This window comes from Protomyctophum parallelum (genome assembly GCF_964188405.1).
Source record: "Protomyctophum parallelum genome assembly, chromosome: 2".
Taxonomy (NCBI): domain Eukaryota; kingdom Metazoa; phylum Chordata; class Actinopteri; order Myctophiformes; family Myctophidae; genus Protomyctophum; species Protomyctophum parallelum.
In genome coordinates, this window is record NC_139699.1 from 9,789,161 (window position 1) to 9,815,386 (window position 26,226).

Below are 26,226 nucleotides of genomic sequence, written 5' to 3' on the forward strand. Positions count from 1 at the left end.
CTTTTGCCTGATGAAAACCACTCCTGGCCAAGTTAAACACACAAAGGATGTGAAAGTTAGATCATAGTGGAAAATCTATGCATTCAATCAGTGAATCAGTTGAACACCACATAGTAAGGTCCTCATTCACAACGAAAATGGTACGACCAGGTGTAAATGAAATGTGTAATGATGGTGTATTTATTCATTCCATCACGCTGTGAAAAGCTCCCGTGTCATTCAGCCAAGGTGGTGTAATCGGTTCATTTGTGCGGATCGCCCGTGTATCTCATTCTGCCTCTTTCCCCAAGCGATTGGTCTGGTTTAATGGAACGTCCACGCCCATTCCACGCCATATAAGGCAACAGGAAATATCTGAATATCTTGAAATACGTCATCATTAGAGCCTGCAAAATGCACTGGTCCAGTGAACACGGTGCTCCGCGAGGCATGAGCTTGTAGAACAGTTAATTTAGACAGCAATGTCAACGGACTGAACGTTATAAAGTATTGGCTGTAGCAGCCAAACTCTGGAATGCTCTTCCAATAGCCCTGAGATTTGCAACCCTCTGTGGACATTTTTTAAAAACAGCCTTAAAACGTTCCTTTTTGCACAAGCATTTGTGGATGGTTTCAACCTGCTTTTCCTGTTTAGGTCGTATATTATTTATTGATTCATTACGCTTGTATTGTCATTTTATTTGAATTGTACAGCAATTTGTATCTGCCTTGTTTTCCTTTTCTTGTATTTTATTGCATGTAAAGCACTTTGTGAGTCCTTTGTGAAAGGTGCTATATAAATAAAATGTACTTACTTACGTACTAGGCTACTCTCCTAACCAACTCGTTAATTTATTGATTTAAGATCAAGCTCAAGGCTATAGCCTAATCCTATAGGCCTAATTGGCAAATGCCTATAAAGAGCCATTTCTATTGAACAATTGCACACTCGCCTTTGCCGAGGTAAAAAAAAGATATCCAATGCTTTTAAAAAGAAATCAGAGCTGCATTGATTAATGCACCTCTGATTAATATCTGAATCATAGCTGGCCTAGGCCTATCATTTCATATGTAAAGAAGGGAAACGAGTATGCACATCCCAGTTTTTAAATACGGTGCTGGACCCAAAGAGTGATCACAATGAATGAAGCAAACAGTGGAATGTCCGCACAGGATATAATTATAGCTGCTCCCCGTCCTCTTTATTTCAACCTATAAAACAACAACGTTTCGCCCCCCCTCCCCTCCTCCTCCGGGCTGGTTGACATAAAGAGGAATTATTTTCCAAGCTATTTCATACGGTATATATGCTTCCTCGTCAGAGGTATTAAAGTTGGACTCATGAATGGTTAATAATTAATTTGATGATGTCGTCTTAGCGTTAGTTGGCACTTGGCATAGCCTAATGGCAGTTTGATGCCTACAGCAGTGACCCACACACACACACACACACACACACACACACACGACACACACGACACACGCTCACTCACTCACTCACTCACTCACTCACTCACTCACTCACTCTCACACACACACACACACACACACACACACACACACACACACACACACACACACACAGTGCTGCTGACTGCTGTAGTGGCTAGACAGAGCCCACTTATCAGAACTTTATTTCCTTTCTGTGCAATATTTTGTACTCGTAAATATTATTCACTATAACATCTTACATAGCCGACAGCAAACTCTTGCTGACATGCATACTGACAACACAAAAGGCATTTCAGAGAGCGCATAGTTTTCTTTTTTGTTTTGTATTTGTCAGACTGTAAGTGTGTGTTTGGTGATTATATGACATTCTTAAAAACAAGTGCTTCAGAACACTTGACAACAATTAGAAAATGACGTTTTTCTGGTCTGCCAAGGTTTTGTGGAGAGGAGGATGACTCACATTGTCCATTATCCCATTCTGACCGGGCAACCATTTTGGTGTCGGCATCATGTTATGCTTTTAGCTATTGAAAAATTGCAGATCTACAAGCTCATATCGCGCCACCGAGTGGCGCGATACGAGCTTGTAGGTCTGCTATTTTTTGAAAAATCGAAGAACGACTGACATTTTTAGAATCTGATCTCAGGTCAGAATGGGTTAATCAGACCAGTGTGTGTCCAGTGGAAAACTCGTATGAATCTGATCTCCGGTCAGAATGGGATATGGCCCACATCGTATTGTGTGTGCAACTGTGCATCTCTCCACACCAGACTGCAGTGAGTCTCCAGTCAGAAGGCTGGCCGCAGCACTGAGCCAGCCTTCACCAGGTTGTTTAGCCGCTTGGCATCCTGGTCCATCACGTGGAGGTACAATATGTACTCTACTGAGAGCAATGGTTCATTGTTTTCAAAGCATGCTAGTCTAATAAAGTAAATTATACATAGGCCTCACAGTCTCAATATCAGCATTTTCCTTCTTCTTTTGTGTCAGCATTATGCTAGAAACTCACAGGGTCACATATATCCCAAACCGCCTCTAGATATCATCATAGCTTAAGAAAGGGTTGGGTTAATTGAATAAAATGGCTGGATAGAAAGTTGTTCAAAATGAGGTCCTTTCCGTCTCCAGAAAGGTTTGACCAAATTTCAAATTTAAGCTCAATTCTGAGGAAATGTTATACTGTCAAGTAAATCCTATAGCATGACGACAGCTGTAGGTACTCTGTGGAGAACAGGGTTTGTACGTCAGGAAATATGCTCACCAGAGTCCAGACCCACTACCTGGACTTTAAGTATTAAGTTGATTTTGTTTTTTTCAACAATAGATATTTGATGGAGAATAATTTCTGTCAGAATTCTCAATAAAGAACGTCCTTCTTGTACCTGTGGTGTGCAACAGGGCTCCATCAAATATCTACTGAAGTTTCTTGAGCCCAGCACCCAGCCTGTCGATGTGCGCTCTCGTTTTTTTTCCAACAATTAAATTAAACTTTGATTAAAAACATTATAATGATAAAACAACTGTTCTATACACAATAAAATAATTCGACAAATCTTTGTTTGGAGTTAAAGTTCCGGAACACTGAGGATTTGACTGTATTGTACTCATGGAAAAAGGCTTTGTACCAGGATCTATTTTCCTCCTCCTACACACACTATCTACACATTATTATGCGGTCAAGATTTCACCCACGATAAGACATTGTCCTGCATTGATCAAATGTAAATGCAAATGAGTAACAGCTAGATGAGCTGGTTGCTGTTATTAATTTACATTTACATTGATTTATCTATAGCTACTTCAGCTATAGCTGCTGGAGGCTAATTAAGAATTACCCAGAGGCCTTCCAGGCTAAGGATAGCCGCCCTAAGCCAGGGGTGGGCAACTGGCGGCCTGGGGGCCACATGCGGCCCTCACCTTCACTTAATGCGGCCCTCAGGCGAATGCCAGAATAGTGATAGATTGGTAGCTTAATGAGTATTATTAAAACATAACTATAATTAAATGCATTTGAAATTAAATACAAATGTTACTTTTCAGGATTCCAATTAAAAAAATTGCAAATAATAATAATCAGGATTTAAGTTAAAATAATAGCCAAAAAAAAAAGCTACAAGCTCAAAACATTTTGCGCTTGTAGATCAGCTTTTTTTTTTGCTATGACAGTAATATGCAATGTGGCCCTCTGGAGTCAGTGTGTAAATATAGTGGCCCTCTCCATCGTCAAAGTGGCCCCCCCTAGCCTAAGCCTAGCATTCTTCTTCACCATCATCACTCCTTTCCTCAGCATTTCTACAGTATATGGCTGCTAGGGGGATAAGTTTGTTTGTGTGTGTGTGTGCGTGCGAGCGTGTGTCTGTCTGCATTTCTGTGTCTGTGTTGTCTGCAGCTAATCTTGGACCGATCAGTGCCACCGTTCTTGTGCACGCTGCCAGTATAGGCCAAGGAGATAAATCCCAAATATTCTTCACATGATAGTATTCTGTGAATATGTATTTTTTGTGTATATACCCGGTATGTTTTTTTTCTCCACATTTTGTGAATTCCAGTCACAGAATCACTGGCACACACAGGGTCCCTCCATTACATTTAAATCATCATCACTTTGAGGTTGTGACGTCCAGTGGCGTGCACAGACATTTAGAGGGGCAGGTGCTCAAGTGCATTTTGGGGCGGGAAGGGAACCCATTTTGGTGCTTTAGCTATTGAAAAATAGCAGATCTACAAGCTCATAGCGCGCCACTCGGTGGCGAGCTTGTAGGTCTGCTATTTTTCTTTAATCGAAGAACCTGCACTGACATAGAAACATAGCTTTAGATTGTGTGGGGGGGCCTAAATAATATAGTAGAAGCGTTTTTTTATCAAGATTTGATAATTGGTCCACACACTACAAATTAAGAAAAACTTTTTTTTCTTTTTTTTTTTTTTTAAAGAGCAAAATTGCCAAAAGGGCAGGGGGTGCTCTAGCACCCCCTAGTGTCTATCTGTGCACGCCACTGGTGACGTCAGATCTATTGGAAGCAATACAATTATTAGGCCCCGTTTTGTTTGGAATTAGAGCTGGGCGATATGACTTCAAATCAATATCATGATTATTTGTTATTTCAAACTTTTGCCTCAATTGAAGGATTTATTATAAAAAATTGTTGTGTTTCCCAATGGTCGTTGTTGGTGAAAGTTGGTGAAGGCAGCCAGAAGAACGTTCCTATAGTGTACCAAAGCAAATCTTTCTTGGTTGTTGTACCTACAGTAACCTACAGTAACCTACAGTAACCTTGCTGCAGAATTTATATCCAACTCTTTCAAAATATAGGTGCTAATTTAGAATACCCATTAAATGTACCACATGAATAATGCATGTTATATTCAACATGATCCAGGTGTTTTAAGTGTTTCCATGCATGACCTACTCAAATAATTGAAACTCCACGCATGCATTTCTCAAGTTACCATTCTGCACACAGTCTCCTGGGCACTCTCACTCACATTCACTTCCTCGACCTCCTTGCACACACCCCCCCCCCCCTACACACACACACACACACACACACCAACCCCCTGATGCACCCCTTCGCTCTCCCCCCCCCCCCCTTTTTGTTTAATTGAATGTCGTATATGCTTTCGGAGCAGTTCTAAAATATATAATGAGGTCATTTGCATTAGACTGCAGATTGGGTGACCTTTGCTTTTGCCAATAATTACTGTAAAAGCCGTCTCTGTCTGTCATCACCAAGGATGTGGCAGAGACCTCTCTGTGCTCAGAAAAGGTTAGCTCAAGGCTTGTCTCTGGACTTATGAGAAAGCCTGAGGAAAATGCCATTAAAGTCCAGGAAAAGACATTTGGAATTAACAGTTGGAAATTCAATCACAAATGGGTTTATGGATTTGTGCGTGCGTGTGTGTGTGTGTGCGTGCGTGTGTGTATAGGATGCGTGTGTGTGTGTGTGTGTGTTTGTATATCTCCACACAACCACAGACTAGACTAGTCCCATGCCGGAACACTGGAGGTTAGGGGTGTCAAAAAAACCGAATTCGAATCGCGATTCCCGTTATGAACGATTCAAAATCGATTTCATAATTTCCAAAAAATTGATGTATTGAATCGAGAATCATTTTGAACAGAATCGTTTTGAATCTGGAAATCGAGTTGAATCGAATCGTGACCCCAAGAATCGGAATCGAATCGAATGGTGGGATACCCAAAGATTCACAGCCCTGGAGGTTTAGGAAGTTCCAGCTCCTCCTCTCCTCTCCTCTCCTCTCCTCTCCTCTCCTCTCCTCTCCTCTCCTCTCCTCTCCTCTCCTCTCCTCTCCTCTCCTCTCCTCTCCTCTCCTCTCCTCTCCTCTCCTCTCCTCTCCTCTCCTCTCCTCTCCTCTCCTCTCCTCTCCTCTCCTCTCCCCTCCCCTCCCCTCCCCTCCCCTCCCCTCCCCTCCTCTCCCCTCCCCTCCCCTCCCCTCCCCTCCCCTCCCCTCCCCTCCTCTCCTCTCCTCAGTGCAGAGTTTATGAAAGACAACCCGAGGGTTTCTGTTGACACTTTGATTTTGCCAACACCATCAAGCTAACGCTGTGTCAGAGCAGCTATGATCATATAATGCTCCTGCCGTTGTTAAGGGATTTCATGGCCTTTAACCCATTCTGACCTGAGATCAGATTCATACGAGGTTTCCGCCGGACACACACTGGTCTGATGAACCCATTCTGACCTGAGATCAGATTCTAAAAATGTCAGTCGCTCTTCGATTTTTCAAAAATAGCAGACCTACAAGCTCGTATCGCGCCACTCGGTGGCGCGATATGAGCTTGTAGATCTGCTATTTTTAAATAGCTAAAGCATAACATGATGCTGACACCAAAATGGGTGCCCGTTCAGAATGGGTTAATAAAAAGCTTGTGCAACTATAATTATGATTTGTGGTAATGAGATAGTAAAATTGCGCCGTCTTTTGTTATTTGCTAAACTTTCTGTTATAATGCACTTGGTGTTGGTGTTTAATCTGCATTCGGTTTATGGTTGACATTGTGCAGTGAAACGTGACTGTACTTGATTTGTGTTAAATTCCCCTCACCAACAATGACTCAGGCAAAGCCAAAATAGTAATATTATTCTCCAAACCAGTTTTAACCCTAGCATTCTGCGAAACCCTAAATAATTGCCAGAATCCTTTAATACTCCCTGCAAAAAAATGCTTAATAAAAACCACAATGTTCAGAGCAACAAAAAAAAGAAAAAGCTCAGATGCCTTTTCACATTATCATACTGAGATTGCTTCGGCAGGAGGCCCAGACAATTGAAAATAGCTCAATATGTCCAGCAAACTATACGCATGAGTGAGCCCCAGCTCAGCGCATAGAACTATTGTGTGAAAAGGCTTGGGAGATTATGAGGGTTGCAGAGCAGAGCACTAACAAACAGTGTGCTCTGTTTTGTGCTCTCTTGGTTCTTATAGTCGCAGCGCCGTGTCACGTTTCACCTGCCGGATGGCTCCCAGGAGAGCTGCAGTGACAGCGGCCTAGGGGACCACGAGCCTGTAGGCAGTGGCTCGATCCTCCTCACACAACCTCTCCCTCTGGTGCAGGCGCAGGACGACTTCTACGAACAGGCCTCCCCTGACAAGAGGACCGAAGCAGATGGCAACTCAGATCCCAACTCTGGTGAGTTAAGTTGCACATACTGTCTATACCTTCACAACCTCTCGTAGACATTATATTTCCCAACAAAGGGAGTCTACCGACGGCGCCTCAAGCCTGAAACGGCTGATCCGGTGCTTCACAGGTGCACAAGGACATCAAGGACATTTAGAGCCTTTTATTTAGGTGCTGAGTATACAAAAAGACTAAATTAGTCGTTTGTATACTCAGCACCTAAATAAAAGGCTCTAAATGTCCGTGCTGCTCCAGTCTCTTCTCCTTATGCTACACATTATATTTCCCATTTGCCCCACATTAAAACGCTGTTCGTAATTGCTCTTAAAATGTTGGGACATCAACATTTTCTTTTGCAGGCATCCCTTTCCAGGAGCGCATATTATAGCCTGGAAAATGTATGCCATGCCAGTGTGTGAATTGGTACCATTTTTGTTCTGAATTTAAGTGGGCATGTTGAAAACTCCTGCATGCTTAATACAAGTACTGTGGCTCAGGAGGTAGAGCAGGTCGTCCAATGATCCCTGGGTCGGCGGTTCGAATCCCGGCTCCTCCTGTCTACACGTCGAAGTGTCCTTGGGCAAGACACTGAACCCTACATTGCTTCCAATGAGTCGGTCGGTGTGAGCTCGCCACCGTCGGTGTGTGAATGTGGGAAGTGAGGACGCTGGCGTCGACTGTTCGCCGCTTCACCTCCCAATGAATGAACTGAATGAATGAACCATTGTATAAAGCGCTTTGAGCACTTGGAAAAGCGCTATAAAAAATGCAATTCATTATAATTCATTATTACAAGTGCTGATTAGCCTCTGTGTCCCTCATGCCATCACAATCACAGTTCTATAAACGTCTAATAATTGCACAAACATTACCAGAGAACTTAAGTCTTGACCCCATGTGGAAACACTTTAGTAGGGATCAGAAAATCAATGAGCTAAATGTTTAAAATGATTTAACCGTTCTGCTCTGGGGAGAACCATGATATTTCTTAACGAGACAGAACCTAATAGTCTTGTCAAAACAACAGCTTCACATAAAATGCACACTTACCAAATTTGATTTGATTTAGTTACTCACTCCCCTTAAGCAGGTTCCTGAGAGCAGGTCATTCACTGCTCAGTTAATCATCTGGACTTGATCATTTTATTCTCCCAGGAGCAAACCTTGAGGTCTCCCATAAGGCTTCCTCACCTATTTGTGAAACTCATTTGATTTATTTAGAGATAATTTCCCAGTTGGAAGGAAGGCTGTGGGTTCTCTCCACTGAAGATGTTAACTTCCTGCTATTTCTGTTGGGAATGTAACTCCTCCGACCCAGTTTTCTCATTTTATCATTAACCCATTTTGGGCCGGAACCCCTTTTGGTGTTAGCATTATGTTATGCTTTAGCTATTGAAAAATAGCAGATCTACAAGCTCATAGCGCGCCACCGAGTGGCGCGCTACGAGCTTGTAGGTCTGCTATTTTTGAAAAATCGTGAAAATGTGCCTCAAATTTGGAACAAAAAAAAATTCAGAACGAACGTTTTTAACTCAAATCTTTGCTTCTGGGGGAGGTCCCTGGAACTACATATTTTCAGATGGGGATCGGAGGCCAATTACAGATAATTTCTGGGGTCCTTGACATTAAATATTGAGTGATATAGGCCTATAGAAACATAGATATGACATGTAGAAGACTTTTTCTTCCCAGGCCTAAATGGGTTAAGAGGTGCAGCGCAGTAAGATCAAGCGCATCGCCCCAAGGTCGATGCCAGCTTGCCTACAGAAGGGAGGAGCAGATCAGCTGGCATAAATAGGTCTTTGTGGCTGTAATCTCCAACAGATGCTCAGATAGCAGATGTACTCAAGCTGTTAACCCATTCTGACCTGAGATCAGATTCATACGAGGTTTTCCACTGGACACACACTGGTCTGATGAACCCATTCTGACCTGAGATCAGATTCTAAAAAATGTCAGTCGCTCTTTGATTTTTCAAAAATAGCAGACCTACAAGCTCGTATCGCGCCACTCGGTGGCGCGATATGAGCTTGTAGATCTGCTATTTTTCAATAGCTAAAGCATAACATGATGCCGACACCAAAATGGGTGCCCGTTCAGAATGGGTTAAGTACCATGTGTATACTGATGATGTGGCATTTGTTGTAAATAGCTATACACGCAATAAATATAGCTAAAGATGGCCACTGCTTATTCACTAGCAGTATATACTGTCTTCATACTGTGTAGCGGTTAATCTGTTCACATCACAACGTTCTCATAATAGTCAAAAGGGATGAATACAGTATGTACATTTAAAAGTATATAAGGCTAATTGTTTTTTTCTGGCAATATGCCTTTCTCTCTCTCTCTCTCTCTCTCTCTCTCTCTCTCTCTGTGGCTAGGTATGCATACAGTAGTGCAGTGCAGTGCATGCTGTTTTTAATTGTTTTGTTTTTAATTAAGAACATACTATAATTGTAAATGTCCCTGTTGTTGCAAGTTTAAAGAAAAAAACATTTGAAAACTAGATGATAAATATGTGGCTTATTGCCAGTATCAGCCGAACAGCAGGTGCGCATATCCCTCTTACATTTACAATAACATAACTGAACAATGAAGAGTGAGAAAATACCTGAGAAAATAAGGTGGCAATAAGGTGGCATACCCAAGCATGCATGCATGCTTGGGTAATTATGCTGCATGCATAAATACATGCATACAGTACATGTATACATACATACATACATACAGTATACATACAGTACATACACGCACGCAAGAACTCAGATATATTAACATAACCTATAACTACATGGGGAGGTGTGTGTGTCTGTGTGTGTGTGTGTGTGTGTGTGTGTGTGTGTGTGTGTGTGTGTGTGTGTCTGTGTAATTTGTAAATAATTTATAACTTAGAAATTCCATTTATGCTGAGCCCCGATAAGGCATATAAGTCTTGCCTCATGCCATGGCGATAAAGGTGCATGTGAGGGAGATGTATTGTGTTTAGGTTTAGTTTTGGGTTTATTGTTGGTATTTTGAAATGTACTGTAATTCTGCAAACTGTTAATGAATATTTCAATCAATCCCTACATCCCCTACACCCTATACATTTAGTTACTGTAATGAAACTCTGTGTGTAGATACTGTACATTTGATTATAATAACTAAATGTATAATCATCGTAAACATTTAACATTTATTATTGAGTTGAATCAAATGAATTATCTCAGGACTATAATTAAAAACGAATGAGTCTCTAAACAATAGGCCCGTACGTCTAATCCACACCAATAACCCATTCTGACCGGGCACCCATTTTGGTGTCAGCATCATGTTATGCTTTAGCTATTGAAAAATAGCAGATCTACAAGCTCATATCGCGCCACCGAGTGGCGCGATACGAGCTTGTAGGTCTGCTATTTTTGAAAAATCGAAGAGCGACTGACATTTTTTAGAATCTGATCTCAGGTCAGAATGGGTTCATCAGATCAGTGTGTGTCCGGCGGAAACCTCGTATGAATCTGATCTCAGGTCAGAATGGGATAAAGATCCATTGAGCTGTAGAGGCTGCAGTTGATTGAGCTTGAGCTATACTCTCTAACCACTATCATCATCATCATTATCATTATCCGTGCATACAGTAGGAAACTGAGCAATGGAACAAGTACAGTGTAAAGAGCAAAGGCATTATTCAATTATATGGGAGGAGAAGTTATGGTTTTTGCCACATTACAAATGAAGATATGAACAGTTACTGTACATGGTTCTAATGCAGCAAGAGGCTTAACCCATTTAGGCCTGACGTCGAAATTAAAAAAAAAAAGTCTTCTAAATTCTGACAGTTTTCTGAAATACCTCATGTTTCTATCTCAGTGGTTCTCAATATTTCATGTCAAGGACCCCAAAAAATAATAAATATGCCTCCGCCCCACTTGTGAAAATATGTTGTTCCAGCAGGGACCTCCCCCCAGAAGAAAGATTTGAGTTAAAATGTTCACTCTGTAATAATACATATTCAAAGATTTCATGCACATTTTCACGATTCTTCGAAAATAGCAGACCTACAAGTTCATAGCGCGGCACTCGGTGCCGCGCTATGAGCTTGTAGATCTGCTATTTTTCAATAGCTAAAGTATAACAATGCTTTAAAACACCAAAAGGGGTTCCCGCCCAAATTGCACATTCCAAATTGAACATAAGAGCGACATTAACATTGTCATGTTACAGGTTTTCTGATGAATGACTAAATATAATTATTAGACGTATCATAGTAGAACTAAACAGGAATAGTTTGTGAACAACAACATACTGTAGCTCCAAGCAGCAATATGTGGGACCAAGCAATGCAATATGCAGCAATAATATGCATAATAAGCTACATAGCAACAGCATACAGTAGACTGACTTTGACAGAAACAAGCGTGTGTGTGTGTGTGTGTGTGTGTGTGTGTGTGTGTGTGTGTGTGTGTGTGTGTGTGTGTGTGTGTGTGTGTGTGTGTGTGTGTGTGTGTGTGTGTGTGTGTGTGTGCTTTACACATTAAACCTTGTACTTCAATCTTGATTAGGTCAAACGTCATTCAGCTGTACTTTCCTGTAACTACTGTAAGTGTTTTCTGTGCCACTGATGGCTGAGAGCATCCCCCCCCCCCCCACAGCGAATAACTGAACTCTGAAACAACTCAACAGGTCGTTAAGAGGAAGCAATCTGATTGGTTGAAACGGTTTCTAGCCGTTGATCAAACCACTACTGTTCACCACCTAATCAAAACAAAGAATTCAGCCGCTCTGTTTTCCCAGAGCGCTAGCAAACTCGGTGGCTAGGCTAGCTAGTTTCTTTGGACATTTGTGGTCGTAGTGACTACATCTGTCATTAAAAAAATATATTTTTTCAGCGATTTTCTTTGTTTTAAGGGTAACTGTTGTAGAATTGCAATATTACACTCGAGGGTGTTGTTTAACGTGATTATTGCCACTTCAGTGATGCTTGCGGAACTCGACTTCGTCTCGTTCCTGACCGCATCCCTGTCGTGGCAATAATCACGTTAAACAACACCCTCTCGTGTAATATTGCTTAATAATACGATGATGAGACCAAAGTCATGATGGAGGGATGGATGACAGAGGGAAACAGCTCACACTTGTCATCCATGTGACAGTTTAACCAATTTCAACTTGCTGTCCCAAATTGGTCATGCCATTTATAAGTGAAGTGCGACTGTGGCTCAGGAGGTAGAGCAGGTCGTCCAATGATCCATGGGTCGGCGGTTCGGATCCCGGCTCCTCCTGTCTACATGTCGAAGTGTCCTTGGGCAAGACACTGAACCCCAAATTGCTCCCGATGTCCTGGTTGATGCCTTGCATGGCTTCTGCCGCAATCGGTGTATGAATGTGTGTGAGAATGGGTGAATGTAATGCACAATCTATGTAAAGCGCCTTGGATAAAGGCACTATATAAATGCACCATTTACCATTTAAGTGATCATTTTTCAAGAATCTCAGTGAGCTTTTTGGTTAGAGTGTCCGCTCTTAGGTTGGGAGCTCAGGGTTCAATTCCCAGGCATAGGATCATATACCAAAGACTACAAAAATGGGTCCCAATGCCTCCCTGCTTGACAGACACTATAGGGTTGGATTGGGTATAAGTCCCTGTGACATACTAGTGTCATGTATGACCAGGGGGTGTACATAATGCCTCCCTGCTTGACAGACACTATAGGGTTGTATTGGGTATAAGTCCCTGTGACATACCAGTGTCATGACCAGGGGCTGTACATGCTTGTACATCATGGCTGGGGTGACATCAAGCCGCTACAGAAACAGGAGATTGGCTCCTGTCTTATGGGCCACATGGCTACAGAAACAGGAGATTGGCTCCTGTCTTATGGGGAACCATCGGTCCCTAAAGCTATACTAAATGAGGAAGCATGTGTCTACTTAGTAGACTGACTGTCTACCTACTGTATATAGAGGATTATGTTGTGTTCGGGCTTTATAATAATTCCCTTGAGTGTCCCCAGGTCTATAGCATGCATTCAAACCTGGCAGTGTACAGATGGAGGTGAGGTCAGCTATTATCTTGTATTCTTCAGCATTATGTATGCTGTAAAAATCAATGTAACGACACCTACACATATTATGTGTTAAGAGAAATAATTCAATGTCATACTGTACGTACTGGTTGATATTTCAAAGAATTCCATCCTGAAACTCAAAGGTTTCCATTGTCAGGAACGTTCGTTGTGGGCGTGCATTATTATTATTATTATTATCGAGTGAGCATAAAATAAGCAGTTATAATTAGCCAATATACAAAGACTTATGCTGCGTTAGGCAAGCGGTAGACGGCAAAATGGCTGGACGGCACGGAATGGTAAAAAGATTAAATATTGTAACATTGACGTTTTGTTTAATGACTATAGAGTGACTGTGTACTGATGTGTGTGATGTTTGGACAAAATCTGTAGGTGTACTGGCAAAAAATGTTTTGACACAAATCTGCCTGCTGGTGGTGCTATAACAGGCCCCCCATGTAAGAAATGTGGGCGGAGGTTCAGCTCTGGCATCCAGGGAGTGTGTGTGCCGCACAGTTTGGCTGAGATCAAGCCAATGGTGCCGGAGATTAGACGGACACACACACAGACACACACACGGACACACACGGACACGCACACACACAGACGGATGGACAGGGTGCAAAACATAATTATCTCCCCATGCCTTTGGCTTGGTGGAGACAAGCAAACATTTGTAATATGTAAGATCCGGCAAAAACTATTTCAACACTTTTTGCACAAAAACTTTGTTTTTATTTCAGTTTGGGCAACTTCATAGAATTATAAACATACACATTTCTTACAACTCCTTTTTTTTTTAATTAATCTATTTGTTTATGCATGAAATTATACTGGTTACTTTTGAAAAATCCTGTTATTAATTCTGTCAACACCAACTCCATTCTTGCGTCTTAACTGTAAGTTCATTGTTCATTGTACGTAAACAATATCCGAGACACAGACGATCTAGCATTGCACATGCCTATATATATTTTTTTACACAACCTCAGCTGTTTCACACTTTCATATATATATATATATATATATATATATATATATATAATACACTCATACACACAAACAACTTCACATACATTTACAATTATTCACAATAAAACAAGGAAATAAAATACTACAATTATTCACCATAAAACAAATAAAATACAAGTAGAGAGACAAAAACAACAGAGCGTCAACAACAATGGGAAGTGAACAATGCTGAATACAGGCATGACTGGAGATGGAGAATGAGGCAAGCATATGGACGCACCAGGAGGTCTGGGGAGGAGTGTAATTGGGTGAATAATGTTACTCAAGATTCCGATACCTACTACCTCATTAGTAAAGGCAGTACGGGACTCCATCTTTTACTAAATATGTTTGGTTGAAGCCTCAGCGCATGTAATTTGTACTTTTTGCACATTTTGATGAGTTCGTAATAGGTGCTATCTCTGCCAGAGCTGATCATCCATCATATTTAAATCTCATTTATCAAGAATCAGAAGTGAGGAGCACACTGTAGACGTACTTCCACTGCTGCTTTTGTACTGTACATTTTTTACAAGAGACCTGGGATGACGTTTACAGGAGATTTATAGGAAAATGCACAGCCTGGTGGAACAGGTATATTCAGCACAGAGATGATTGTAATTCCACTACATGTTAATTAACAAATCCCATTAACACGTTTTCGAGCGAGTGAAACATTGCCAACGCAAAGTGAACATCCTCAGTTCAGTAAACCATTCGAAATCTGGTGGATTTGTGATATTTGAGGGAAAGGGGAAGCTGAGAAACACATGTTTCCTGCTTCCAAGCAATAATTATGATCCTCAGGGGCATCCAAACATTTGAACAGTTTTGTCACCTTCTTTCTATAGCTGAGGTCTTTACGGATATGACGGGTTCGGTCTCGGGAAACCATTGTCTAATTGTTGTTTCTGTTATGGATGAAGATTTAGCCTCTCTGGGAAATATATGATGCCGTACGTGGCCCGTGGGCTATATCCGGATTTTCAGCTTTAACCCATTCTGACCTGAGATCAGATTCATACGAGGTTTTCCACTGGACACACACTGGTCTGATTAAGCTGCTTTCTACGGCCACTTCTTCTTCCGTGCTTCTGTCTTTAAATTTAAGCTTTAATAATCTCTATTTGTTTATGCATGAATTTATACTGGTTACTTTAGAAAAATCCCCTTATTAATTAATTCTGCCAACGCCAACTCCATTCTTGCGTCTTAACTGTAAGTTCATTGTTCATTGTTCATTGTACGTAAACAATATCCGAGACACAGGCGATCTAGCATTGCATATTATGCCTATATTCCCTCCGTAGGCTAATTTAACCCTATATACTTGGCTGACCGGGGTCAGGTCCCCCAGGAGTCGATTCCTCTACACTAAATCTCACTGCCAGAAATAGCATGTACACATGTTGTGTACAGTACAGTACAGTAGAGGTGTGCATTGGCACTGCCCTCACAATTCAATTTGATTACGATTCACCAGATTCACGATTCGATTTTTTACGACGCAATGAAATGCATTACACTTTTGAACAACATCATTGCGTGCATTCATCAGTCAATAAACGCACTCACTAGTCAGATATACTGAACAACATATTTGATTTAACATTATGTTATATTTACAGTATTATATTTACGCTTCAATATCGATTGTTGCACGGCCAAATCGCGATGCATTATTAATGAATCCATAATTTTTTATACTCCACTAGTGTACATTATACATTAAAATGTCTAGGCTACAAACTTTTTATAGCATGATGGAGAAGTACCTCAACCTGTGTGTATTATAGTGTAAGAGAAGTTTTGCCATATCTAAAAAAAAAAACAGCACAACTTTAATCCATTTTGGGCCGGGAACCCCTTTTGGTGTTTTAAACATTATGTTATAATTTAGCTATTGCAAAATAGCAGATCTACAAGCTCATAGCGTGAGCTTGTGGCGCGCTACGAGCTTGTAGATCTGCTATTTTTGAAAAATCTTGAAAATGTGGCTCAAATCTTTGAATGTATATTCTTTCAGAGTGAATGTTTTTAACTCAAATCTTTGCTTCTGAGGGCGTTCATGGAACAACATATTTTCAGATTGAGGGGTCGGTGGCCAAATGCATATCATGTTCGGGGTCCTTGACATGAAATATTGAGTAGGCGCACCACTGATATACAGAAACATGAGGGGCGCACCACTGATATACAGAAACATGAGGTTTTTCAGAAAATTGTCACCATTTTTTTAATGTCGACGTCGGGCCTAAATGGGTTAAAACCGAGTGTAGCTAATGCTTTAGTTTTTTAACCCATTCTGACCTGAGATCAGATTAAAAAAAATGTCTTCTACATCCTGACAGTTTTCCATTCTGACCTGAGATCAGATTAAAAAAATGTCTTCTAATGTCAGTCGCTCTTCGATTTTTTTCAAAAAATAGCAGACCTACAAGTTCGTAGCGCGCCACTCGGTGGCGCGCTATGAGCTTGTAGATCTGCTATTTTTCAAATGGCTAAAGCACGACATGATGCTAACACCAAAAGGGGTTCCCGCGCAAAATGGGTTAATACATCCCACCACAGTCCTGTTATGCTGATGATGGCTGGGTTGGGGATGATGTTTTGACTACTGTATACGCTACACCCTATACTCAGCGCTGAGTGCATAGCAAGCAGCTGCAAGATGCAGATACACTGTATGGGCTAGGTAACGGGGAATATTAAATTGCCATAGTCATAGTACAGTACATCTCTTTCACATACACTTTCTGAGCACAATCTCAAATGAGCATTCAACATTGAATTATTCAGTGTTTGCCAGCTGTTTCGGTGCAGCAACTTGTGTAATGGTTTCCTGCAGTGTGTTTGTTGGCTCAGCCATGTCTCTGATATCCAAAAGCTTATTGTCACGTTGGGAGATTTTTTGTTATACTTTAATTCCACCACAATCATGGCATGAGGCACAAACAATCACAACAATACATGATTTTCCACATTATTTTACTTGGTTAAACCTTTTGTTTGTCCTTGGGAAAGATGTGCTTTTGCTATATATTACGGAAAAGGGTATTGTAGATAGATAGATAGATAGATCTTTATTTGTCATTGCAACGTGTACAACGAAATTAAAAGTGCCAACCAATCAGTGCATCATATCACAAAACAACATACTGTACAAGATAAAACAAACACACAAGACTTCTTGTTATTGCACAACCCCAGCAGCACTAATGCACAAGCATGTCATTTTCAGCTGTTATCGCACAACAAACCCTTATTGTACTTAAGATAATAAATAGTAATAGAAGGTAATAGATAATAGAAACTAAAAAGTGTCGCAGCAACAGATCATTTTTTAGCAGCATTGAGTGCAACTACCGCTGTGGGATAGAAGCTGTTACTGAATCTGTTGGTCTTGGACCTGATCTTGCATTGTTTGGTGCAAGGTATAGTCAGGCAGAGGTATTAAACTTCAATGAACCTGTACAGCTGCTTTCAAATATACTGTAGACCTATATATTGTTTTTTTTGTTGTTGCTTTTTTCTCCCCAATTTAGTAGTTCTGTCCTGAATTCCTCCCCACACAGTTTTCACTGATGTTACTACATCCACACTGACACACCTGTCAGTGAGGAGCCCCCACCGGGAGGACATAGAGCCTTAGGTTCTCCTCTTCCCGCCCAACACTCCCCCCCCAGCCCGTAGGGATAAATGCAGAGACCCCCTCCCAACCCGGCTTCCCCACCCTTACACAGGACAATTGTGTTGCCACCCAAGCAGCCTATACTGCATGTATTGCTAACCCATTCTTGGCGGGAACCCCTTTTGGTGTTTGAAGCATTATGTTATATTTTAGCTATTGAAAAATAGCAGATCTACAAGCTCATAGTGCGGCACCGAGTGCCGCGCTACGACCAAATGTGGCACAAATCTTTTAATATATATTTTTAACTCAAATCTTTGCTTCTGGGGGGTCCTTAATTGGAACAACGTATTTTCAGATGGGGGTCGGCGGCCAAATACAGATAATTCTGGGGATCCTTGCTTGACATGAAAATGTTTGAGAACGACTGACAGAAACATGGGTTTTTTTCAGAAAACTGTCAGGATTTAGAAGACATTTGTTGAATCGGGTTTAAAGGACAAGGACACTGGCACAGTTTACAGCTTTAACACTCACACAATGTTGATAACACACACACACACACACACATATATATATATATATATATATATATATATATATATATATATATATATATATATATGGGAAAAATATTCTTAAGATCAAGGTTTATAAAAGAAAAGTGCTTGGTTGTGTCATCGATGCACATGAACAGAGACACTCCTGACAGGAACAGAGGGGGGGCGGAGAGGAGAGGAGATGGTTGATGTGATTTGAAGGAGAAGCTGTTAGGGGACTCTATGGGAGGGGAGGGGGCTAAAATACTCAATGCAAGATTGTTATGTTCTCTACCATGAAAATGGAACCACTTTAGCCATTAATCATTAATGGGTTGAAGATAGATGATGGATAACTCCCTTGTTGAGGTGCTCCGTGCCACTGGATTCTGAGCTATATGCTGTCATGGATGATCGCTAAAGAAACGCCACAGACATTCATTACAAATACAGAATATATACATCCTTTGCACAATATTATTATAATTTATTCATAATTATAGTAGGCTAATAATACTGTATGTACTGTTGCCTACTACAATTATTGGAGTAGGCTAGTAATTCAAAATGTGTTGTTATGGACTTAAATATGATACTTTGTTAAAATTTCCATAGGGGCCTATTGAAGATTTCAGTCGCTCATTAGGCCGAATACTAATTATTTAGTCACAGACTCAACATTTGTCAGAACAAAAGCCACACATACTGTAAGACTAAAGGTTGGATGGCACGGCCCAGGCCGTAGCGTAACGGTCTGGGCACCGGACTGGTGATCCAGTCGCGGTGTGCCGCGGGTTCGACTCCCGGACCCGACACGGCCTTTACCGCATGTCATCCCCCCACCTCTCTCCCGTTTCCTGTCAGCCTACTTTCTATCCCTTAAAAAATCAATAAAGGCGTAAGCCACAAAAAAATATCTTTAAAAAAAAAAAGGTTGGATGGCACCTGAGGTCTATACACTCAACTGGGTGAGGTCTACACTCAACTACTTTAAGCTTTTGGTATATAGGCCTATAGGCATTATTAAGCAGAGCGTGCATGGTCAGAGACAGAGTAAGTGCCGTGAGCCTTATGGTTAGCATATCCCCTGATGACAATGTCAATGATGTCATACAACAATCAAGCCAATTTGATTATTCAGTGTGAGCTAAATGTGTCAAATGTAGTGAATGTTCAAGACTAGAGCCTTTCATTCTCAATGGAATGAGAAATAACAGCAGAGAAAACGGCATCATCCAAAGCCCAGAATTTCACCAGCATTGTTATTTCCATATTACAGACACTCAACAATTCACTAATCAGAATAAACAAATACAGGATTGTCACTCAGCTTGGCAGCAATCCGACAACCTCGAATGCGGTCCACTAATGATACCAGTGAAATGTTTAACAGCAGCTAGAGATGGCCCATCTCTTCAGACTAACAGAACCAGTGAAATGTTTAACAGCAGCTAGAGATGGCCCATCTCTTCAGACTAACAGAACCAGTGAAATGTGTAACAGCAGCTAGAGATGGCCCATCTCTTCAGACTAACAGAACCAGTGGAATGTTTAACAGCAGCTAGAGATGGCCCATCTCTTCAGACTACAGAACCAGTGGAATGTGTAACAGCAGCTAGAGATGGCCCATCTCTTCAGACTACAGAACCAGTGGAATGTGTAACAGCAGCTAGAGATGGCCCATCTCTTCAGACTACAGAACCAGTGGAATGTGTAGAGATGGCCCATCTCTTCAGACTACAGAACCAGTGGAATGTGTAACAGCAGCTAGAGATGGCCCATCTCTTCAGACTAACAGAACCAGTGGAATGTTTAACAGCAGCTAGAGATGGCCCATCTCTTCAGACTAACAGAACCAGTGAAATGTTTAACAGCAGCTAGAGATGGCCCATCTCTTCAGACTAACAGAACCAGTGGAATGTTTAACAGCAGCTAGAGATGGCCCATCTCTTCAGACTAACAGAACCAGTGGAATGTTTAACAGCAGCTAGAGATGGCCCATCTCTTCAGACTACAGAACCAGTGAAATGTTTAACAGCAGCTAGAGGCCCATCTCTTCAGACTAACAGAACCAGTGAAATGTGTAACAGCAGCTAGAGATGGCCCATCTCTTCAGACTAACAGAACCAGTGGAATGTGTAACAGCAGCTAGAGATGGCCCATCTCTTCAGACTATACAGAACCAGTGGAATGTTTAACAGCAGCTAGAGATGGCCCATCTCTTCAGACTACAGAACCAGTGGAATGTGTAACAGCAGCTAGAGATGGCCCATCTCTTCAGACTACAGAACCAGTGGAATGTGTAACAGCAGCTAGAGATGGCCCATCTCTTCAGACTAACAGAGCCAGTGAAATGTTTAACAGCAGCTAGAGATGGCCCATCTCTTCAGACTACAGAACCAGTGGAATGTTTAACAGCAGCTAGAGGCCCATCTCTTCAGACTACAGAACCAGTGGAATGTGTACCAGCAGCTAGAGATGGCCCATCTCTTCAGACTAACAGAACCAGTGGAATGTGTAACAGCAGCTAGAGATGGCCCATCTCTTCAGACTAACAGAACCAGTGGAATGTGTAACAGCAGTACTGTGGCCCATCTCTTCAGACTAACAGAACCAGTGGAATGTGTAACAGCAGTACTGTGGCCCATCTCTTCAGACTAACAGAACCAGTGGAATGTGTAACAGCAGCTAGAGATGGCCCATCTCTTCAGACTAACAGAACCAGTGAAATGTGTAACAGCAGTACTGTGGCCCATCTCTTCAGACTACAGAACCAGTGGAATGTGTAACAGCAGCTAGAGATGGCCCATCTCTTCAGACTACAGAACCAGTGGAATGTGTAACAGCAGCTAGAGATGGCCCATCTCTTCAGACTACAGAACCAGTGGAATGTGTAACAGCAGCTAGAGATGGCCCATCTCTTCAGACTACAGAACCAGTGGAATGTTTAACAGCAGCTAGAGATGGCCCATCTCTTTAGACTACAGAACCAGTGAAATGTTTAACAGCAGCTAGTGGCCCATCTCTTCAGACTACAGAACCAGTGAAATGTTTAACAGCAGCTAGTGGCCCATCTCTTCAGACTACAGAACCAGTGAAATGTGTAACAGCAGCTAGAGATGGCCCATCTCTTCAGACTACAGAACCAGTGGAATGTGTAACAGCAGCTAGAGATGGCCCATCTCTTCAGACTACAGAACCAGTGGAATGTGTAACAGCAGCTAGAGATGGCCCATCTCTTCAGACTACAGAACCAGTGGAATGTTTAACAGCAGCTAGAGATGGCCCATCTCTTCAGACTAACAGAACCAGTGGAATGTGTACCAGCAGCTAGAGATGGCCCGTCTTTTCAGACTACAGAACCAGTGGAATGTGTAACAGCAGCTAGAGATGGCCCATCTCTTCAGACTAACAGAACCAGTGAAATGTTTAACAGCAGCTAGAGATGGCCCATCTCTTCAGACTAACAGAACCAGTGAAATGTGTAACAGCAGCTAGAGATGGCCCATCTCTTCAGACTAACAGAACCAGTGGAATGTTTAACAGCAGCTAGAGATGGCCCATCTCTTCAGACTACAGAACCAGTGGAATGTGTAACAGCAGCTAGAGATGGCCCATCTCTTCAGACTACAGAACCAGTGGAATGTGTAGAGATGGCCCATCTCTTCAGACTACAGAACCAGTGGAATGTGTAACAGCAGCTAGAGATGGCCCATCTCTTCAGACTAACAGAACCAGTGGAATGTTTAACAGCAGCTAGAGATGGCCCATCTCTTCAGACTAACAGAACCAGTGAAATGTTTAACAGCAGCTAGAGATGGCCCATCTCTTCAGACTAACAGAACCAGTGGAATGTTTAACAGCAGCTAGAGATGGCCCATCTCTTCAGACTAACAGAACCAGTGGAATGTTTAACAGCAGCTAGAGATGGCCCATCTCTTCAGACTACAGAACCAGTGAAATGTTTAACAGCAGCTAGAGGCCCATCTCTTCAGACTAACAGAACCAGTGAAATGTGTAACAGCAGCTAGAGATGGCCCATCTCTTCAGACTAACAGAACCAGTGGAATGTGTAACAGCAGCTAGAGATGGCCCATCTCTTCAGACTATACAGAACCAGTGGAATGTTTAACAGCAGCTAGAGATGGCCCATCTCTTCAGACTACAGAACCAGTGGAATGTGTAACAGCAGCTAGAGATGGCCCATCTCTTCAGACTAACAGAACCAGTGGAATGTGTAACAGCAGCTAGAGATGGCCCATCTCTTCAGACTAACAGAGCCAGTGAAATGTTTAACAGCAGCTAGAGATGGCCCATCTCTTCAGACTACAGAACCAGTGGAATGTGTAACAGCAGCTAGAGATGGCCCATCTCTTCAGACTAACAGAACCAGTGGAATGTGTAACAGCAGCTAGAGATGGCCCATCTCTTCAGACTAACAGAGCCAGTGAAATGTTTAACAGCAGCTAGAGATGGCCCATCTCTTCAGACTAACAGAGCCAGTGAAATGTTTAACAGCAGCTAGAGATGGCCCATCTCTTCAGACTACAGAACCAGTGGAATGTTTAACAGCAGCTAGAGGCCCATCTCTTCAGACTACAGAACCAGTGGAATGTGTACCAGCAGCTAGAGATGGCCCATCTCTTCAGACTAACAGAACCAGTGGAATGTGTAACAGCAGCTAGAGATGGCCCATCTCTTCAGACTAACAGAACCAGTGGAATGTGTAACAGCAGTACTGTGGCCCATCTCTTCAGACTAACAGAACCAGTGGAATGTGTAACAGCAGTACTGTGGCCCATCTCTTCAGACTAACAGAACCAGTGGAATGTGTAACAGCAGCTAGAGATGGCCCATCTCTTCAGACTAACAGAACCAGTGAAATGTGTAACAGCAGTACTGTGGCCCATCTCTTCAGACTACAGAACCAGTGGAATGTGTAACAGCAGCTAGAGATGGCCCATCTCTTCAGACTACAGAACCAGTGGAATGTGTAACAGCAGCTAGAGATGGCCCATCTCTTTAGACTACAGAACCAGTGAAATGTTTAACAGCAGCTAGTGGCCCATCTCTTCAGACTACAGAACCAGTGAAATGTTTAACAGCAGCTAGTGGCCCATCTCTTCAGACTACAGAACCAGTGAAATGTGTAACAGCAGCTAGAGATGGCCCATCTCTTCAGACTACAGAACCAGTGGAATGTGTAACAGCAGCTAGAGATGGCCCATCTCTTCAGACTACAGAACCAGTGGAATGTGTAACAGCAGCTAGAGATGGCCCATCTCTTCAGACTACAGAACCAGTGGAATGTTTAACAGCAGCTAGAGATGGCCCATCTCTTCAGACTAACAGAACCAGTGGAATGTGTACCAGCAGCTAGAGATGGCCCGTCTTTTCAGACTACAGAACCAGTGGAATGTGTAACAGCAGCTAGAGATGGCCCATCTCTTCAGACTAACAGAACCAGTGAAATGTTTAACAGCAGCTAGAGATGGCCCATCTCTTCAGACTACAGAACCAGTGGAATGTTTAACAGCAGCTAGAGATGGCCCATCTCTTTAGACTAACAGAACCAGTGGAATGTGTACCAGTGAAATGTGTAACAGCAGCTAGAGATGGCCCATCTCTTCAGACTACAGAACCAGTGGAATGTGTAACAGCAGCTAGAGATGGCCCATCTCTTCAGACTACAGAACCAGTGAAATGTTTAACAGCAGCTAGTGGCCCATCTCTTCAGACTAACAGAACCAGTGGAATGTGTAACAGCAGTACTGTGGCCCATCTCTTCAGACTACAGAACCAGTGGAATGTGTAACAGCAGTACTGTGGCCCATCTCTTCAGACTACAGAACCAGTGGAATGTTTAACAGCAGCTAGAGATGGCCCATCTCTTCAGACTACAGAACCAGTGAAATGTTTAACAGCAGCTAGTGGCCCATCTCTTCAGACTACAGAACCAGTGGAATGTGTAACAGCAGTACTGTGGCCCATCTCTTCAGACTACAGAACCAGTGGAATGTGTAACAGCAGTACTGTGGCCCATCTCTTCAGACTAACAGAACCAGTGAAATGTGTAACAGCAGTACTGTGGCCCATCTCTTCAGACTACAGAACCAGTGGAATGTGTAACAGCAGTACTGTGGCCCGTCTCTTCAGACTAACAGAACCAGTGAAATGTGTAACAGCAGTACTGTGGCCCATCTCTTCAGACTAACAGAACCAGTGGAATGTGTAACAGCAGCTAGAGATGGCCCATCTCTTCAGACTACAGAACCAGTGAAATGTTTAACAGCAGCTAGAGATGGCCCATCTCTTCAGACTACAGAACCAGTGGAATGTGTAACAGCAGCTAGAGATGGCCCATCTCTTCAGACTAACAGAACCAGTGGAATGTTTAACAGCAGTACTGTGGCCCATCTCTTCAGACTACAGAACCAGTGGAATGTGTAACAGCAGCTAGAGATGGCCCATCTCTTCAGACTACAGAACCAGTGGAATGTGTAACAGCAGCTAGAGATGGCCCATCTCTTCAGACTACAGAACCAGTGGAATGTTTAACAGCAGCTAGAGATGGCCCATCTCTTCAGACTAACAGAACCAGTGAAATGTGTAACAGCAGCTAGAGATGGCCCATCTCTTCAGACTACAGAACCAGTGGAATGTGTAACAGCAGCTAGAGATGGCCCATCTCTTCAGACTACAGAACCAGTGGAATGTTTAACAGCAGCTAGAGATGGCCCATCTCTTCAGACTAACAGAACCAGTGAAATGTTTAACAGCAGCTAGAGATGGCCCATCTCTTCAGACTAACAGAACCAGTGCAATGTTTAACAGCAGCTAGAGATGGCCCATCTCTTCAGACTAACAGAACCAGTGGAATGTTTAACAGCAGCTAGAGATGGCCCATCTCTTCAGACTAACAGAACCAGTGGAATGTGTAACAGCAGCTAGAGATGGCCCATCTCTTCAGACTAACAGAACCAGTGGAATGTTTAACAGCAGCTAGAGATGGCCCATCTCTTCAGACTAACAGAACCAGTGGAATGTTTAACAGCAGCTAGAGATGGCCCATCTCTTCAGACTAACAGAACCAGTGGAATGTTTAACAGCAGCTAGAGATGGCCCATCTCTTCAGACTACAGAACCAGTGGAATGTTTAACAGCAGCTAGAGATGGCCCATCTCTTCAGACTAACAGAACCAGTGGAATGTGTAACAGCAGCTAGAGATGGCCCATCTCTTCAGACTAACAGAACCAGTGGAATGTTTAACAGCAGCTAGAGATGGCCCATCTCTTCAGACTAACAGAACCAGTGAAATGTGTAACAGCAGCTAGAGATGGCCCATCTCTTCAGACTACAGAACCAGTGGAATGTGTAACAGCAGCTAGAGATGGCCCATCTCTTCAGACTACAGAACCAGTGGAATGTGTAACAGCAGCTAGAGATGGCCCGTCTCTTCAGACTACAGAACCAGTGGAATGTTTAACAGCAGCTAGAGATGGCCCATCTCTTCAGACTACAGAACCAGTGAAATGTGTACCAGCAGCTAGAGATGGCCCATCTCTTCAGACTAACAGAACCAGTGGAATGTGTACCAGCAGCTAGAGATGGCCCATCTCTTCAGACTACAGAACCAGTGGAATGTGTACCAGCAGCTAGAGATGGCCCATCTCTTCAGACTAACAGAACCAGTGGAATGTTTAACAGCAGTACTGTGGCCCATCTCTTCAGACTACAGAACCAGTGGAATGTGTAACAGCAGCTAGAGATGGCCCATCTCTTTAGACTAACAGAACCATTCTGCAACAAGATATAGCGGCCTCATATGGCCTGATTGCAGGTCCTCTGAAGCTTATAATATAAGCTATCACTAAAATCTATCACTTTGATATATTATATCAAGTTTTCACTTTGA

At 42.4% G+C, this 26,226-nt stretch overlaps 1 protein-coding gene across 2 annotated transcripts in view; it reads left to right on the forward strand.

Annotated features, from left to right (window-relative positions):
• The window catches only part of pcdh9 (protocadherin 9), a gene marked incomplete at its 5' end in the record, with an annotated part of 323,534 nt that overhangs the window by 218,772 nt on the left and 78,536 nt on the right, over positions 1 to 26,226 (forward strand). The window contains one exon of one of the 2 annotated variants that reach the window (XM_083759580.1): positions 6,881 to 7,085. In XM_083759580.1, coding sequence (XP_083615706.1) covers positions 6,881 to 7,085 — 205 coding nt within the window. The remainder of the gene's footprint in view (positions 1 to 6,880; positions 7,086 to 26,226) is intronic. The other variant, XM_083759581.1, reaches the window with a different exon arrangement.